The following is a 17875-nucleotide window of genomic DNA, read 5'->3' as shown; positions in this document are numbered from 1 at the left end:
GTTGCGTGGGGGTGTCTCAGGCTGGCTTAGCACCACATTGAGTTCTCTTTGCCTCGTACCTTTCCAGTTGCTGGGTTTAAAAAGGTGAAATGATCATCAGCCTTTTTTTGGCATCATTGTAGAGAGGTAAGTGCCTGCCCAAACCACAAGGCAAAGCTGTGTGTTTTTCCTGTGCCTACAGTTTCCAGCACATACATTTGGCCTCTTTTGCAGTATCCACACTACTCAAAGAGGGATCCTCCTGTCTCCAAAGCATTAGGGTGTTCCTGGACACCCCCATCCTGCTTCTCTGCAGGAACACCAGACAAGCATCTGCTGGACTGGAGCTGCCAAATCTCTCCGTACGAGGCTGGGAATAAAGCTTAGCTCTTCCCAGCACCCATCCTTTATGGAATGGTTTGGGATACTACTCAGACGGCATTTCCTGAGCATGAGCTGTTTGCTGCAAGTGGTACAGCCTTGCACCTGGCTCCGGGCCAGAGCACTCCACCTCCTGCACACACCACTGCTCCCAACGCCAACCAGCCCTGCGGTGCTCATCATCACACCAGCTCGGCCGTAGCAACATCAGCTCCGCACACGCTCAGAGGGAGGGCAGCTTCCTTTACAAGCCACGGCTCGCAGGCTGTTTTAATAGCCCAAAGCTGGGTTTGTATTCACAAAACATGGTTGCTCCCTCCCAGCCATCTCTGCTCTCGCACCACAAGGTGCAACTGGAACCCCCCCATTATTTTCGAGAGCAAAATGACAACTGACTTCCACTGGTTCCTCTTTCCCTTTCTGGAGAAGCAGCATCTTTTCCACCCCATCCCTTCTTCCTGCAATAAGCAGATAGCTCAGGAACTGGGCTGCCACGGCCACCTGTAAATTTGTGCTGCCACCTCTTCAGTGTTAGTCCCCTCCAGTTCTCAGCTCTCATTCCTCACTGATGTATCTGAGCACCCCTGGTATAAAAGACCACCCTACGTTCTACTTCTCCTCAGCAAGAAGCGGCCAGCTGGTTTGCTTTGCTTTGTGATGGTGTGCTTAAGAAAGCTCCCTTCTAATAGCTCCACTTCTTTCTGGTCAGAGGAATCTCCAACAGCCTCAAGGATTTAAAATAAAAGCCTTGCCTGGAGGCTCAGCTCCAGTTTATGGCATGTTTTCCTGCCCGGATCTGTGTTTTCCCGCCTGGATCGATGGTGAGGAGCCAAGATACACCTGGAATCAATTGGACTGCAATTTTCTGTAATCAAATTCAAACACATTCCTCAAATACTTAGTTAAGAGGCTGATGCCGGAAGTTTATCTACTAAGCCTATCTCGTAGCTTGATCACAAGCATAACTCAGCTGCCTTCAGACGTACCAAACCTCAGCCCAGCTAAGTCGCCGACTGGTGGTTTAGTAACCACCATAAACCTTGGGTATTTTCATAAGGTTAATTAAAAGCTGAAGATACAGAATTTGGCTCTCATTTGACTGAGTGGTACAGGACCACATCTGTAGCAAGCAAGGAGGAGTGCTCACTGCGGGGCTGCTGCTGTTTCTGTTCTGCCACCATCATTTCAGCAGTCCCTGTTCTGCCCTTCCTCAGAGCTCCCTGCTTCACCGTGACTCAGTCTACAGCAGTTAGTCATCTCTCCAGATACATAACTCTCTGGAAAATCTGACTTGAGAGCTTTCTCTGTGTAGGAAGCTCCAACTCACAGTAAACAGAGGAAACGAAATGTCTAAAATCAGGGAAAGGATTTTTCCATCCAGTTATATAAAGCATCCATTAACATAGCTAGGAACATTTGATGTTACTAGCAACGTAACATGTGGCTCTTTTGGGAGACTACAAGAAAAGCAAGTTTATAAACATCACATTGCAGGCATTTTTTATTATTTGTTTTCCTCCATTGCCTTCCAGATGTGGCAGGCTCTGTCTACCTCCGGGCAGATGTCGCTGTCCTGATCACACATCCCACTTGGTGGGAGGAAACTGGACAGGCACTCCTGTGCCTCTGAGGGGCTGGGGGAAGACCTCTTCACTCCTGCTGGCAAGGCCCAACAGGTGATCCCAGCTTGCACACCAGCGCCAGGTTTGCCACACAGAGGTGGCCTGGGTACCCATGGGAAACAAAACCAGCGTGCAGAAGGCCCAACCACCATTCTTAAGGCTCTAAGATACTGTTCTGCTGCCACGTAGCATTCCATAACCAGTATTCAGCACCTGGGCACACTTAGATGGATTATCAGCGGCTTGTGCCACGCTGGAGAGGTTTTTGGCCAATCTGGCCTTCAGGTCCACCAAGCTCCATGTCACCAAGGGATGAACATGCACCTCTGTTGGAGAGGCTTCCCAGGCTGCCTCCCCCTGCGGCAGGGGTGTTGGCTCCGGCAGCAGGAAGCGGCCAGCGGCGAGACTGGCGCCTCACCCTCGCGTCGCCGCTCCTCCTGCCACTCCTCCCGCCACTCCTCCCGCCGCTCCCCGTCACCCCGTGGCGGCCCCGCTCTGTCATGGCGGCGGCAGCCGCGGCTTCCCACTGGCGCCGACAGCCCCGCCCGCGGACGCCAATCACCGCCCACCGCCTGACTGAGAGGCGCTCAAACCAACGGAGCCGCAGTGCCCCGCCCCGCGGAGTCTCCACCAGCCAATGGTGCCCGTGCAGTCCTGCTGGAGCGCGCTCTCACCCTCAACTCGCCTTCTGGCCAATCCGTGCGCGGATTTCGGCGGGAGTGGCAGGGCTCCGCGACCAATGGAAGGGCGAGGGTGGTTCCTAAGGGGCAGCGCGTAGCGGGGCTGGTGCAGACGGGTGGGAGCGGCGGTGGGAGCTGTCGGCGCTTGTGTGTCTGAGCCGGGCCTGCAGGTGAGGCGGTGGCGCTCCGGGAGCCCTTTCCCCGCAGGGCTGAGGCAGCGGCGGCCGGGCCTGGCTCGGCTCTCCACCTGCCCCTCAGCGGTGCGGAGCTTGAGGGGACGCGGGGGGTTTGCTGCCTGCCTGCCTGCCCGCGGCCGGGTCTGTCTAGCGCCGGGTAGTCAGCAGTGCTCCTCTCGCACCGGCCTCAGGCTCCCCATGCCTGCCCAACCGTCTTCTTTCTGTTTATTTTCTACAGCAGGTTTGCCTTATATATTTATTTCCTGGGGCGGGGGTGGGGGTAGCCCTGCGGTGGGGTTCGGCCTGGCCTGGCTGCGGTGGTCTGCGGTGCGGTCCCTTCCCGGTGCCTCTCCTTTTGGTTCTTGCCGGGTTTGGAAGGTCTGTGCAGCTGGCAGTGTGGTGACGGCCTTCCCCATTGCCTCGTGGAGGTGTGAGGTCGTGTAGGGTAAGAAAAGCGGTGGTGTGAGCAGCCTGCGGGGAGCGAAGGCTGAGGTGGGAAGCAATTGTAAGCTGCTCGGGAGCTGAGTTTGGAGCAGAGGCCCTGAGAGCGTGACACTTGTGTGAGTTAGAGCCAGGTGAGCTGGGGCTGATGTCTGTCAGGTCACACTGTTCCCCCCTAAATGAGGTTCTTCTCTGTTACTCACACTCCTAGGTTCTGACACTGCTACTAGCCTTTTGCAACAGCTTTAGACTTACTTGTGTTGATGTGTGCTGTGTACCTGCTTGTTAGCCTGTGTGACAGGACTCTATCCACTCCATTCTACGAATTTATGATTTATTCCAACATGAGATAGGTAGATGGATGTATCGCAGTTGATGTATTATAGCTGGTGAAATCCCTCCCCTGACACTATCTTTTTTAAAGAGGTATGTTAGCAGCAGCTTTGTTTCCACAGTTATGGCTGGAGGGATTGCATTCTGTAGTTGTATTCTCATGCAGATCTCTTCAGAGGATTTGTAACAGCTTCCTCTTATTGTTGATGTACATTTGTCACTGGTGTGGTACGTACTGAAGATTCCTGTCTGCCTCTTACAGATTGTTCGGCTTCCACATCACTGGTGCCTCCTGTAACAAATATTTGTGGCTTATTAATCAGCTAACTGGTACAGTATGTTCATCTTGCATGCCTTGTTTATCAATGATTATCATACTTGGCCATGCTAATAATATTGCTTAGGTTGACATGTTGTAGTCCTCACCGATATGGTGTTCATAGAACACAGAGTATTTGTAATATCTCATGTTCTTAGCTTCTTCGATAAAGTATATTTCCTGTGCAGTTTTGTAATTGACAATTAGTCTTTAGTTGTTCTGTTATCTTTTCTTGGTTTGTCTACTTTACCTCTTCCCTAGATAACGTGTTTAGCTCTTGTATCACAAGAGAAGTTTGAATAAATTCTCTTGTCTCTTCTTGGATCAATGGATGTGCATCCTTTCTTATTATTCTAGCCATCGTTTATTTTGTTCTCAAAGTCAAGAGTAAGAACAGGAAGGATATAGCAAAAGAGCTAACACCTAACGTTTGGGTGGTTCTATTCTCCTGCCTTATTCTTAAAAATAGTTGTATTTCAGCTTTTGCATGGGAGATCTTCTGTGTCACTGAGTAAATTAGCTGGATAGAGGATGAGGCTGACCTAAGATTGTGCCTGACTGTCTCTTCTAGGGGTGGAAAAGACATGGAGGTTGGGGATAAAACCTTCCATCTTGCAAAACTGTTTCTGAAGAAGTTAAACTTAAAAGTTAATTTGTTCTACTCTTCTTGTAAATGCTATATTTTTCTATTCAGGGAATGAATAGCTGCTTAGGCTCTTAGTGTTTCATAAAGCTGCATTATTAAACTTCTCATGTGAAAACCCAGAGATTAACGCACCGAAATTGTCACTGTGGGATGTGGTGTTGGGAAGGAGAGATGGCAGAATAACATCACTTGTCCTTGACACAGGCATACGGAGAGGTTATCCAAATCTACTAAATTCCAAATGTACTTCTAGATGTAATTTGATGTACTATAGAAGATGGTGGATTTAGACTAGTGATTAAAACCTTCTGTAGTTGTAGTTTAACCTCACTCAATAAGGTTTTGAAAGTGTTTCAGACTCTTCAGCAAAAGCCTGAATTGTCATAGTTCTGCTAGTATATTGAAGTCTTCATCTGCACTTTTGAGATTCTCTGGAAGATTGTATTTCACGGTGTGTTACAGCTCTGAATCGCTATTCTTAATATGTACTATAGATCAGCTGAACTTCTGTGCAAACATTTGCCCTTCTTAACCTTTACAAGCTATTTAGGCTGAAGCTAATATGCAGTTGAAATAAATCTGATCAAACTCAGCTGCTTAAGTTCTGTACCAAACAATTGATTTAATTTCAATATGCAAGGCCAGTCTGTCCTTCTTGTGGAGAAGCAAAGTCCCACTTGCGTAACATGTGAGCAGTGACGATGCTAACCTAGTCAGGCAGCTATCTTAGCCTCTTTAAGGTCTAGGAAGGCTTGTGCGCCCAAGGGCTTGTCTTTTCTCCAGCTATATCAGTTGACTTGATAATAAAGACTGTCTCTGACTGCCAGCCTTACTCTGCCAGCATCAGGCAGCAGTAATTCCACATGCTTTGCAAAGCAATTCTGTACAAACCAGGTGCTTGAAATATCTTTGTGCCTGTGCTCCGTTACAGGTAACGGCAGTGGAAGGAAATGTTATACTTTGCAATGTACAGAAGATTTTTGTCTGTCTCTCTAGAATGCCATTTATTTTAGTCAGACTGAACCTGTGATGATGAGAAACTCAAGTATTTCTCAACAGTAGAGGAAGTGCTAGGCAACTGCACTTCTTGGTCAATGACAGCTTCCTCTACTAATATGGACTGAGTTCCTGCAAACACCAAACCCTTTTGAAACCTCTGATATACTAGTTGCTAATAATTGAGCTATATTGAGTGAGGACTTTGCTGTTCAAGAATTTGTCCTGCTTCTAAACTTCTTTACATCTTAAAAGATGCTTTTGCATAGAGATGCAGGTTCTGGAAAGATTATGTTGAGAGTGTTCAAGCCTGGCTGTCTGTTAACTGGAACACCCAGTTCTGTGAGGTGTTGGTGTGGCATATGTGAATATGAAAGATTGTACTAAGTGAAATAAGCACATGCATAGTCATTTACAGTGAACATCCTTGTAAGAGGTAAGGAGAAAACATCCTAAGATGTGTGCCTGCAATATCCCTAACCTCGTACTCAGATTCAGCAGGACAGTGGGCAATGTAGCTCTTCAAACTTTTGAGTTGCTGGTGACTGCTGTAGTGCTGCAAAACATCTGTTTTAATCAGCATTCTAATAAAACTTGAGTATTCCGCAGTAGTAGTAGCGGTATGTTGGTCAGGTCCTGTCTCTTTGTATTTGGTTTTCTTGTCCTGAAATGTTGCTTCATTTTTAATGTAATTATGTGACTTAAACTTCTCTAACATGAGCCTTCTATCTGTCATGGACAGACTCTGAGAGAATGACTCTGCAAATCTTCTATACTGCTGTGGAGCAGAGCTGCTTGTCAGGGGGGAAAAAAAAAGCAAGGTGTTTGAAGACCTCGAAGTGATACCTCAGCTTTTGATCATGTTCAGATATAGATGTTTTCAGACTGCTTCAAGTAGACTAGTCTTGAATAGAGTTCTCTTAGCTGTTTTAACTTGCACTTTGGTGATAAATGGTCTTTGTTTGGTGTGCATCTAGTATGGTGTGCAGCATGCTGCCCACTTAGCTGTATACCCTGTAGCTGAGCAAACAGCTGGGATGTGCTTGGACTTTGGGCTGCTCCTCTGATATGTGCCTCTGAGCTCTATGACAGCGTGGGGATGGCAGGGTTAGAGTCTGAAGGTAAACGAGGCTTTAACAGTCTGATGCTGCATTTCAAAATATAGTGAAGGAATAGAGCAGACTCCTTCAAGGGGGTTTAGTCTGTAATGCAGTTTGTATTAGCTCACTTAGCTGTCTGTGGCTTGGTGCTAGTAGCGTTTGCTCAACTGCTGAGGATTGATTGTTGGGTTCTCTGCAGTGTGTTTATGCCACTTCTCTTGAGCTTAATGCTGCCTGCTGACACAGGGTTATGTGGTAGGCAAGTGACACCTGCTAATGCTGTAAGAGTGTGGAAAGATGTTAGCCAGTATTTCTTCTCTCTCAGTACCTAAAAGTAAGCTTGACATCTTCTACAAGGAGCTGAAACTCTGCCCCATAGTTCAATACAGCAATGGTTAGGGTGTGACAAAGTCTGAAGTCTCTGCAGTAATTGAATAATTATGTTTGCTTAAATAGCATGGGCCTTTCCTTTAAGATAAGATGCAATTAATTGATTTCTTTAGAGTCATTAGAGCCTTGTCTTGTCTTAGTTTAATCTGGTACATCGGATATATGCAATAAAAGCTAATGCAGTGTTTTCCAATCCACCTGTGACAAGCAGGAACCAGATAAGGTGACACACAGGGAGTCTGCATAGCAACCTTCTTAGATAATATAAGAATGCTGCCTGTCAGGGAGTAGAACCATTTTGATTGGTTAAAATGATACTGTGCAGAAACAAAAACAGTTTCTGTAGCTGGAAGGAAGTGAAATTCAAGGCTCATTTGACTATAAATTAGTCTTCTTGAAAGTGAAAGACCTAGAGTCTTTGACCCTGTTGGCTATAGAATTAGTCTTTCTTAAGCAAGCTGCCTTGGCACATACACCCAGCCCTCTTAGGTGCTTGGCTTCTGCTCTGAAGGTGTAGGACTTTTCAAAGTCAAAAAAGGAAAAAAAGCTCTAGTTAAAGGCACCTGTCTTTCTGGCTGTGTTGACAGTGCCTCGTGCTATGAACTCTGTCCCTGTAACCTCACAGTACCTCTAAATTTAGTATGTGAGCCAAGTATTGTATCTGATGAAAAGGTCAAATTCCAGTGAAGACACCAGCCAAGAAATTCTTATTGGAACATGGTGTAAACAGTACTTGCTGCTTTGTATACTCACCTACTAGCCAAATCTTGGCCTGGGTGCAGGCTCTGGCGCAAGTTGGAGGGATTTGCATCAAGAACTTTCATGTGCTGTCCAAGTAATGTTCTTTTAAGCATACTTGTGATGGAACATGTCAGTGTGCCCTCTGTATTTGGAGATGAAATCTGTTAGATGTTTGACAACAAAACTGTGGTGGACTTTGCCAGACTCCCAATGACTCTGGCAAGGACTGCACTTTATCTCTTATGACAACATCTAAACCTAAGCTTAAGTGCTTTGCTAATTCTTGATTATACCCTCTGTGCTTTGATGTCTGAGACTTAGTTGGCTATTTTAAATGGCCAGAAGTACTGTGATACATCAAGATGATCTCAGCATTTGGTTCTGACGTGTTCTCTTCTGAGCTACCACTGAAGATAATAGGAGGTTCTGCATGGGGTAGGCTTGGGTTGGTTAGGTGCCAGTCTCAAGAGAAGCAGTGTGATGCATAAGCTGATGAGGCGTAGTACTGGTGTGGCCAAAAAATACTTGTGTCTGTGTAATTTTTTGGAGACAAAGTAGCAGTTTAGGCTTTACACTTTTCCATGAAAATGAAAGTGTCGTTTATATAAAAGTGCTGGGTAAAAGGCAGGATACAGGACTGCGCAATAAACCTTGAGGTTTTTTCATGGTTCCTGTACTCATGTAGCTTGTGTGGCCTCAGACTGTCCTCCGGTGCTTTACAAAAACTTCATCCGGCAGCCTTTCCCGTGAGGATGCACTACTTCAGAGTCTTTCCCAGGTGTATGTTCCCTATGTATGTTTTCATCTGGATGGTCTCTAGACATCCTCCTCTGCATTTAAACCATCAAAAGTTCAGCAGTGTGACACACTTCTGTACACTTCCTGGAGTGAGGAAGGATTTGAATAATATACTGGCATAAAACCTGGCTTTGTTTAAAAACCTTTGCAGTGCTCTGACTTTCCACCCTTTCCTTAATAAACTTCCCTTCTAAATGTGGTTCTAAATATCTTACCTGGTAGTGACAGACCTGTAACTTCTATTTTTGTGGTATATGTTTTGAGAGGCATTAGTGTTGGCTGATAATAATTTCCTGGAAACATTTTCTAAAGAACTAACTTCAGTAAAACAGCCTTCCTCCCTCCTTTGAGGAGTGGGGGGGAAAAATTATTTCTGATCTGAATCCACCTAGGCACAACTCCTTAAAGTAGCATGTTTTGCTTTCCTCTTGTCTAGCAGACTTGCTTTCAGAGTTTTATTCTGCAAGCAGACACTACAAATAAATGAAACCAGTCCAAGAGATGTCTGATAAGTTAGTTAATGAAGTCTGTCTGCTTAATCTGTATAGAAACAAGAGCCTCTTTTGGCTCTTCTGAATCTTAGTGGGGAGAAGAGAATATTACACTACTTGGTAGAAGCTGTAACAGGATAGGAAGGGGGATTTTTAAATGCTTTCACTGTTGGCCAGGTATGCTCTAATGTTTTGGTGTCCAGCTGAGCTCTGAAAGCATTAGTGAGCCAGAATGCTGACTGGTAAGAGGGCATCTAGGAGGCTTTTGTATCAGACTGCCGTTCCTGGAAATGGGCTTCCTTCAAGATTCTTCAGTGAATGTAACAGAGTATAAAATATCTTGCTAGTGGACCCCCTTTTAAAGAGGCTGCCTTTACTCTTGTCTGTGGGCAGTTCCATACAGCTGTATCTTTGCTTTAGCCCAAAGCATTTCTAATGCTTCAGTGAAATGAGTCTGCCAGGCTTTCAGTTGCTCATTAAAAGGCCTGAGGGAAGGACCCTGTGGGAGTGGTTTCCTTTAATGTCTTTGCTTTTTTCATGTTGGCTTTCCAGTATGCAGAGTCAGGCTTAGCTTTAGCATGGGTGGAGGAGTCATAATGCTCGGTAGCTACCAAATCCTCTGTGTGCCCTGTTGAGTCACAGGGTAAAGTGACTTCTGTCCCTGAAAGAGTCTTTACCCAGGAAACCTGGAACAGAAATGTGTGCAACTCTCAGATTTGTTGTTAGTTATAACTTCACTTGCTGTGCAAGTAAATATATTGGCAATGGTTTTCCCAAAGCCCAGTGTCTTTGAAAAGCTACATGAGGAATTTGCTGGAGCTCTGCTGCCTTTTGTGATACTTGTTTCTATGCCTGTCTAGAAAGGGGAGACATGGACTTTTTTTCTCATTACTTGTACAGGTGAGGTGTACTCTGTTAACAGTAGTGCTGAAGTGTTTTCTGTAACATGATTTTCAGCTCTTTATTCTGTGATGAAAGGGCAAATTAAAAGACTCCATAAATCCAGCACTTGCTTTCCAGTGACTGATTTTAAAGTTAGTCCCCAGTTATAAATGGGACTTAAAAGCATAACAGCCCCAAAGAATATTGCTTGAAAAGACTGTCAGTCTTAAATGATTTTTTTTAAAAAAGGAATTGTACACTTAAGGTGCTTCAAAATAACATCTTTACCCCTGAGAGCTTCAATTTTTTTTGTCTTCCGCAGTATGGATCTCAAACCCTGTGATAGATGAAAAGGCAGGCTTGATTGCTTCTAATGATATACTTACTGCCTCTTGCTAATTTTGTCTAGCCTGTTAAAAGTGAATTGCCAAACGTTTGTCTGTTTATATTAATGCTGACCCATTTAGAGGAGATTCTAGATTAAAATTTGACTGGCTCAACATGGTGGTTACATATCCTTTTTCATAAACAGACAAGTTTATTGGGTCAATGCAAAAAGGGTTTAACAAAACACAAGCAAGGTGACCTCATCCCTGCTTGTAAATAAAAAGGCATTTGTCCTATGTGATTAGAGGCAGAGCTCTCAAATCCATTTCAGTAAGCTAAACCCTTAAAATTTTAGAGCAGAGTGCCTTGTCTCAGCCAGGGCAGATTTGCAGGGGCTGAGCCAAGTCTGTTTAGGTCTTAAGAAATACCAGACTCTCAACAAAGTACCTGCAGTGCTACAGCTGGATCCATAGGGTGTGGAGTTTACCAATCTAGTAGTCTTGGACTAGATTTGTTGCTTAGTTAATCACTGCAGACTGCTGTGCAACTGCAACAACAGTGCTAACTTTGTTAGCTGTACACAGACTGATCTGAGGTTTTTGGGTAAAGATCCTGACGAATACATGAACCTATAACACATGTTTGAGATGTATGTTCAGTGAATGTGTATTTAGACTATCTAAAAGGGAAAAATACTAGTTCACAAGTGTCAAAGCATAATCCTGCCTACCAACAGCTGATTTTTCTGAAAGAAACTCCAAACTAGTATACTTTTTTGAAGGTAACAGGCAAAAACTTCATACAGAAGTGACAAAAAGATGTGGTATGTTTGTAATCTGAGGATTATGTGGGAGAGGAGACTCGGAGACATAGCTTAGTTGGATCAGTTATACTGAGTCACTAGTACAAAACGCTAATGACTAATCATGCACAGTTTTATTTTTAACAAATTCACTAATGCTGTGAAAGCTGTAAAGAGTAAACTAACTTAAAATCCAGGTGGCAGGAAGGTCTTGGTTAACTTTTGTATCAGTGTCCCTATTAATTTTCCAAATAAAACAATGAAGGGAAGATGCCAACAGAACTTCTTGGAGTTTTAGCTGGGGAAGACTTGCCCAGGCACCTGGTTGTCCTTGAGTCAGTGATCACTCAGGAACCCAATCCACTCTTCTGCTGATTGTACCTTCCCTGGAGAAGCCATTGCTGTAGTTTGCCTGTTGTCCCCTACACAGCTGACAGTAGTATTGGTGAAAGTCTACTGAGTATGGAAGTGAGGTAACATACTATAGCTGAACATTGTACTCAAACTCTTTATTGGGATGCATGATGCCAATGTAATCTTCTGATTAGAAGAATAAATGTGGGTTTTTTGTAGCCCACTCCTCTCTCCCTTCTACTGTGAAGCTCAGAATTGGAAAATAAAAGCTTCAGGGCTGTCCAATATTAAATGTCTCCTGCTTTCCTCACCCTCTGTTCTCCTGCAACACAGATGGTTATGGTGGCAGAGACTTGCAGCTTTCCAGAACACCATTAATCAATAGCTGATGTCAGACTTGTTTTCTTCCAGTGGATTTTGGTGTACCTGCACTGAATACAGAAAGTACTTCTGAGGTTTTGTCTTTCAGCTAGGAAGAAGACTAAGTCTATAGTATGGCCTGTCCTGTTGGTGTATTTTCCAAGTTGGAAGCAGTAGCTGTGGCAGAGAGCAGACAGTTCTGGAGCTTTTTACTTGAAGCTCTGATTCCCCATTGGTTTGTTGTGCCTATAGGGAATCCAGTTCTAATTGTAAATGTCACTTACATTTTTACAGTTACAGGCTGAAAGACCTCTCTCTTTTATTGGCATCATCAAGTTCTTGTAACAAGCCTTGGTGTGTGTGCACTAGTGCTGATTAGGTGGCTGTGTCTGAGCCTTCTGGTGGCTCTCACCATCTTGTTAGTGTGATATGTTGTAACTTCTCAAAAAAGCAAGTGTGGGAACAAACAGAGACTGTTTACAAGCTTCCATGTGTAGGAGTGAGCTGCCTTGCTAAGCCTGAATAAAAGTAGCAGAGAACTTTTCAGGCTGGCTTCAGGCTTCAATAACAGTGTAGATACTGCACAAAGTTGACAAAACAGTAGCCTGTTACTTCCAGTCTTTTAAATATGAAGGGATTTGGGTAGCTTTTGTAACTGGGGACAATGTCACTGTCTTGCGAAGATGGCGATTCTGTGGTCTTCAGAGGAAAGCCAAGCTATGAACTTCCAGAAGTTGTACTGGTTTTCATTATTGCAACTGTCTATGCTCATGAACGTGTATTTGCATACTGCAAGTGAATTAATAAGCTGAAGGCAACTGATCTAGACTGAAATCTGTCCATAGGCAAGAGGTCTGATGCAGATGGATCGGAGTTGGAGCAGTTAAGACTGACTACACAAATCACTTGCAATGTCTGTGATGGGACCTCTTTATAAACTCGTGTTCTTCCCTTCCAGCTGAGTGATGCAACCTGATCAGTCATAAGCAGTTTTCTTTTCCTCTCTTCACAGGGTAACTCGGGTAGTACGTGGATCCAGACGGTTGCAATTCTACTGAGGACTGGCAGTTATTTCTGGTTTGAAGAAAAAGTGACGTTGGTAAGACTTGTCAGTTGCTATCTTACTTGGGTTGCCTATGTGGCTGAGGAAGGACTCGGGGAAAAACCTGCCCTTTCAACATGAATGAAATGTCCCTGTTAATAACTGCACCCAGCTATTTGAACTTCAAAAGAAACTGGATCAGTTTAAGAACTTGATTTCAAGCTGGAAGGATATTGTTATATTGTGGGGTTTTAATTCTCTCCCCTGCCCTGCTCCCTTTACTCTGAAGCCCTTGAAAGACTAGATATTAATCTAATCCTTCTTCAGCTGCAGAACTACAGTAAATTAAAAAATGCTGAACTCACTGGTACATAAAGTGACTGCCTTAAATACAGGCAGGAGTTAGTACTAGTATTCTCATGGAGTTGCAAAATTCAGGCTGAGGAGCTAATACAGTAGTTCTTTCAAGTTCTCCTTTTTGAGCCTGGCTTGTACACCCCTCTGCAGGTCGCTGTTTTCTTAAGAAAATTAAGCTTCCTGGAAGAAACACACATGTAAAGCTGCTGATGTGCCTTAATTGCCTGGATTTTCAGTCAGCTGCTATTTGAGCCGGAGAGTCTTGGCCAAGATCCTCAAAGTATTGACTGGCTGCGGACTGTAGGGTTTGACACCTGAGACACTGTCGCAATTGTAGTGCGGCACTGATTAGGAATAAATCTCCTTCCCAACTGATCATCCAGTTTCTATTTCTTGTGGTGGTCAGGGTGTTAAGAGCAGTACAAAATAAACTTCCTTTCATCTTAAAAGTTGCTAGTCTGGGTTGCTATGCTAAGATTTTTGTAGCAATGTAGTAATGGACAAACTTAGCACAGTCTTATTTAACATCACAATTGATATCCATATTCAACAGTATATTGCAAAAAGCTTTAATATTGTTTTTTATCTCAGACTCAAAATGAGTGCAATGTTGGAAACCCCTGAGCTGCCGGCGGTGTTTGATGGGGTGAAGCTAGCTGCAGTTGCTGCTGTTCTGTATGTTATTGTTCGCTGCTTGAATTTAAAAAGCCCAACTGCCCCTCCTGAACTCATTTACCAGGACTCTGCTTTGGCCCGCTTTCTACTCAAATCCTGCCCACTTTTGACCAAAGAGTAAGTAGTATATTTTTTCCATGTTGACTTGTGTAACAGGGAGAAGACCTGCACTTAACTGTTCTTCTGCCTAGTGTGTTTCTCAAACCTGGGTGCAAATGAATGTCATGGTATCCTCTTGATAAAATAAACCAGATCAAGTCAAGCATTTCATTATTGTTGGTATCCCAGGTATATGGATTTAGGACCAAGCCTTATTGTGTAAGGTTCTCCATGGATGTGTTGAAAAAGTCACCCCTGCCCCCCTGTATGGTAGCTGTATGCTGATGTTGTACTATACCAGCACTATATAGCCCACTGTCTGTGGAAATGGGGGAGGGATGGATGCAATCAGCACTTGTTCCTGTTCATGTACTCTCTGTTAGGGAAGAAATCTGTCAGAGCTTGCAGGAAGGAAACACTTTCATGGTGTGTCCATGTACTTACAATGAACACAGAGATGGCTATTAGTTTTAAAGTGCCTACTCTTATTTGAAGTGCCTTAAGTCGATTGAAGACTAATGAAATCTATTACTGGGTAGAACACATCATCATAACTAGATTAATAAAGTAATGACATACTGGCCAGCTCTAAGCCTGTTCAATCCACTTACACAGTCGACATAAGGTCAGTTTGAATTTGAGCAGGCTGATCCTTGACCTTCCATTCTAGGACCTCTAGAATCAGTGCAGCTGCCCTTACCTTTACCAATAATATGAAGCATTTACTACAATTTCATGAGGGTTTGGAAGGACAAGGACTTTGATTACTGTATTTCTCTTCTGCAATCACTTTGAAAACTTGCAAGCCCTATTTAGAAGCCCTAAATACATCAATTATCTAGTAAGTGCTGAGTGCAGCTGTGTGAACCTTCCTTTTGGATCTCAGAAGTCAAGCTGACTTAATGATAGGCATTCTAGGGGAGATGAGAGGCTTTTAGCAGTGCTGTGTTAGGTGCCTTGATTACATAAGGTGTAAGATCTTAGGCCATAGGATCTGTAAACTTAGATGAAACAAAGCATTATCCATTTTACCTTGGAGCCCAAAACGGGTTCCCTGATGCACTCTGAGTTTGGCAGTAACGTGTGTGGTGAAGCTGAGCACTGAAATTGGATGCTTGGTTATGTCTAGTGCCTTAACTGCAAAGCAGTTGCTTCCCTAAAAAATACGAAGTAACTAGAATCTCCTTAGTGTATCTTAGACACTTGTTATCTCAATGCTGGCACTCCAGATTGACGTGTCCCTCATCACTGAAAGAGCGAGCATGAAGTTGTGGTGATTACCAGTCTTGAAGGCATATTAGTATCAGGCTAATTTTTGGAAACAGACTGTAAGCTAATTCAGAGTCTGTTTTTACTCTTATTTCAGCTCTTCTTATGGTACAGGCTCCTAGCACTACTGTATTAAGCCACGGTTTTGATTTTTCGGTTGGAGAACAAAGCATTCCCAAAGGAGTGAAAATGCAGAACATGTCTAAAAATTGCAGTACATCTGTTGTGCATTAACTGCAGGAGTGAAGAGCTTGCAGAATCCTGGTGTTGTGTTAATAGTGTGCAATCTAGGGTTGTTTGCTTTCTCTGGATCAGCTGCGCTCAGGCTTGCTAACTTCTCTGAAAACTGTAGTGGTGATTTCCAACACATGGTTCTTGGGTGGAACATTGCTTCAAAGGCTTGTGTGAACCCAGGAAACAAACTAGAACAAAATGTGTCAATAGGTGGTGGTTCAGTTTTGTTACCTGTATACCTGTGTTAGGGGAGACAGGAATAAATTGCTGCTGGGGATTGAAAGGGTTTGCAGAAAAGACAACTCTGTAAGATGATGTATATGTGATTTTTGCTATTCTAGTGATCACAGACTTTTCAATACAGAAATTTAAAGAAATCCTGTCTCTAGGCATGAAAGTCACCTAGAGACTAAAGGGGAACAAATATATTTAAATTTCTGCAATTATGCATGAAACAGTTTGTAGGACTAATGAGCAAAAAGCTATGTGAAAATAGCTTGTGCCATACTCCACTGAAAAAATCTTGTAAGACTTTGATTACTTGCTAATTATTCAGAGTGTTAGGAAAGCTGATTAAGCAGCTCTTTTCAAATTATACCATGAAAGCAAAATAAGTAGCCTAGCTATCCCTTCTGTGATATCAGTATTGTGTTTGTTGTAAAATCTGTTACAAGACCAATTCTTCTGTACAGCTGTGAACTGGCTTTCAGACCTGGTTTGTTCAGCTCCCTTGTGCTTGAGTGAGGATATTGCTGGGGAAAAAAACCAAACGGTAGCAGGGAGAAAGCAGAAATAAGCAAAGTTATTCTATCTGTGCAGCTATTAAAAATGCTTGGAAAAACACTTTTGGATTTTATTTCCTCTTCATGGCATCATCCTCACCAATGGACTTATTCAATACATTGTAACCATAGTGTTGTTCAGTAAGCCAACTGGTGGTGGATGAATAATTTAAGATCTTTGGGTAGTAAAACTGCCTGAGAAGGCTGCATGCCAGGTACTTGGTACTTGCAGATGTTAATACTGCTTTTTACAATTCTCCAAATTGCTAGAAGCTTTCTACATATCGATCAAGCACTGGTAAGCAATAGAGCTCGTGTTTTCTTATCTCTCTATTTCCCTTCTACCCCGTCCACCTCTGTACTTTGGCTTACCAAGTGGAGCAGCATAATCAGACCTTTCTTCATTCAAAGAACTTGCTTGCATGGAAGCTTTTGCAAATCAGCACAGCTATTGGTGCCCTCAAGCACTTGGGACTGACCTCTGGCTGCAGCTGTCTGCTTTTTGAAATCAGTACAGAAAGTCTGCCATCTGCTCTTATTCCTGTAGAAATGCAGCATTGGCTCTTTGATTCACGAAGACAGATTTGGCCAGTGCTTGCTGTACTGGGCTGGAGATTTTTGTTGGCCGTTCCTAATTTCTTCTGCCATCAAGTGCATGCGTATATCTTTATTACTGTAGAGTCATGGCACAAGTGTCATCCTTATTGAAAATAATTATCTGTGCTGTCTGCACGCTTTTATCATTAATAAAGGCAAGCTTCTCAAAGATTGAGGCAAATGACTGTCAAGCCTGTTAGTAAACGCTGTCAAAGATCCAGCCTAGATCCTTCTTATCCTTTGTTTGCACAGTAACCTATATTGGATAAGCACACTGCCTGGTACCAGAAGACTCTCTTCCACTGTCATTGTTCTCCTCCTAGATGCAAGGAGACAAGTAGTCAGAAAAGCCGGCTTCAAGCTTTTCAATGTTCTTTTCCTCCATCTAATAGCAAACAATATTTGATTCCTGTCAACTCCTTAGTGTTTTACCCTGGGAGGATCACTTCCAGGAGAATAATAAGCTAGAAAAACAGTGTTGCTCCTGAAGCTTTGGCAGGTGAACACATTGAGAGGTAGAGCAGAATGGCAGCTCCTTGTTGTTAAGTTGAAGCATTGACCTTGGGGAGAGAAGCAGCTTCAGGGTGTCCGAGTCCTTGCTAGGTGTTCTGCTGTGGCACTGGCAGCAGCCTTGTTCTCCAGCTCTCATCAGCAAGGAAGATGTGCTGTAATACTTGTGCCCTGTTCTGACTAGAATACTTCTTGTAGTCACTGAAGGTTGAGGAGGGATGTGATGGGCACTTTACTAAATAAAAGCTTCCTAAATTGGGAAGGAAGTGGTTTAACCGAGGAGGCCAGTCTGTACTTTTAAATAGTTCTGACTTCACACGTTTTCTATGGGCAGCAAACCCTTCTTCTCCACTTCTGTTAGTTTCTTTTTCAGAAAGCTTTGTAAGTGGCTTTCACATTTTGCTATTACATATTTGCTGTGTCGTCTTCACATTGAATGCTCTGGCTGAGCTGATGCAGAAAAAGCTGCTTTTTACGTGTTTGGGGGAGATG

General features: G+C 43.7%; 1 protein-coding gene across 5 annotated transcripts in view; it reads left to right on the top strand.

Annotated features, from left to right (window-relative positions):
* Nucleotides 1-2758: 2758 nt before the first annotated feature.
* The window catches only part of ABHD2 (abhydrolase domain containing 2, acylglycerol lipase), a 41247-nt gene continuing 26130 nt past the window's right edge, over nt 2759-17875 (top strand). Inside the window, exons 1-4 of one of the 5 annotated variants that reach the window (XM_054836472.1) lie at nt 2763-2832; nt 3875-3942; nt 12831-12917; nt 13809-14009. In XM_054836472.1, the coding sequence (XP_054692447.1) occupies nt 13816-14009 (194 nt within the window). In that variant the 5' untranslated portion in view covers nt 2763-2832; nt 3875-3942; nt 12831-12917; nt 13809-13815. The other 4 variants (XM_054836468.1, XM_054836471.1, XM_054836467.1 and 1 more) reach the window with 4 other exon arrangements.

This window comes from Grus americana, chromosome 10, assembly GCF_028858705.1.
Source record: "Grus americana isolate bGruAme1 chromosome 10, bGruAme1.mat, whole genome shotgun sequence".
NCBI lineage: Eukaryota > Metazoa > Chordata > Aves > Gruiformes > Gruidae > Grus > Grus americana.
Note: the sequence above shows the minus strand (reverse complement) of the source record. Positions and strands in the feature narration are given on the sequence as shown.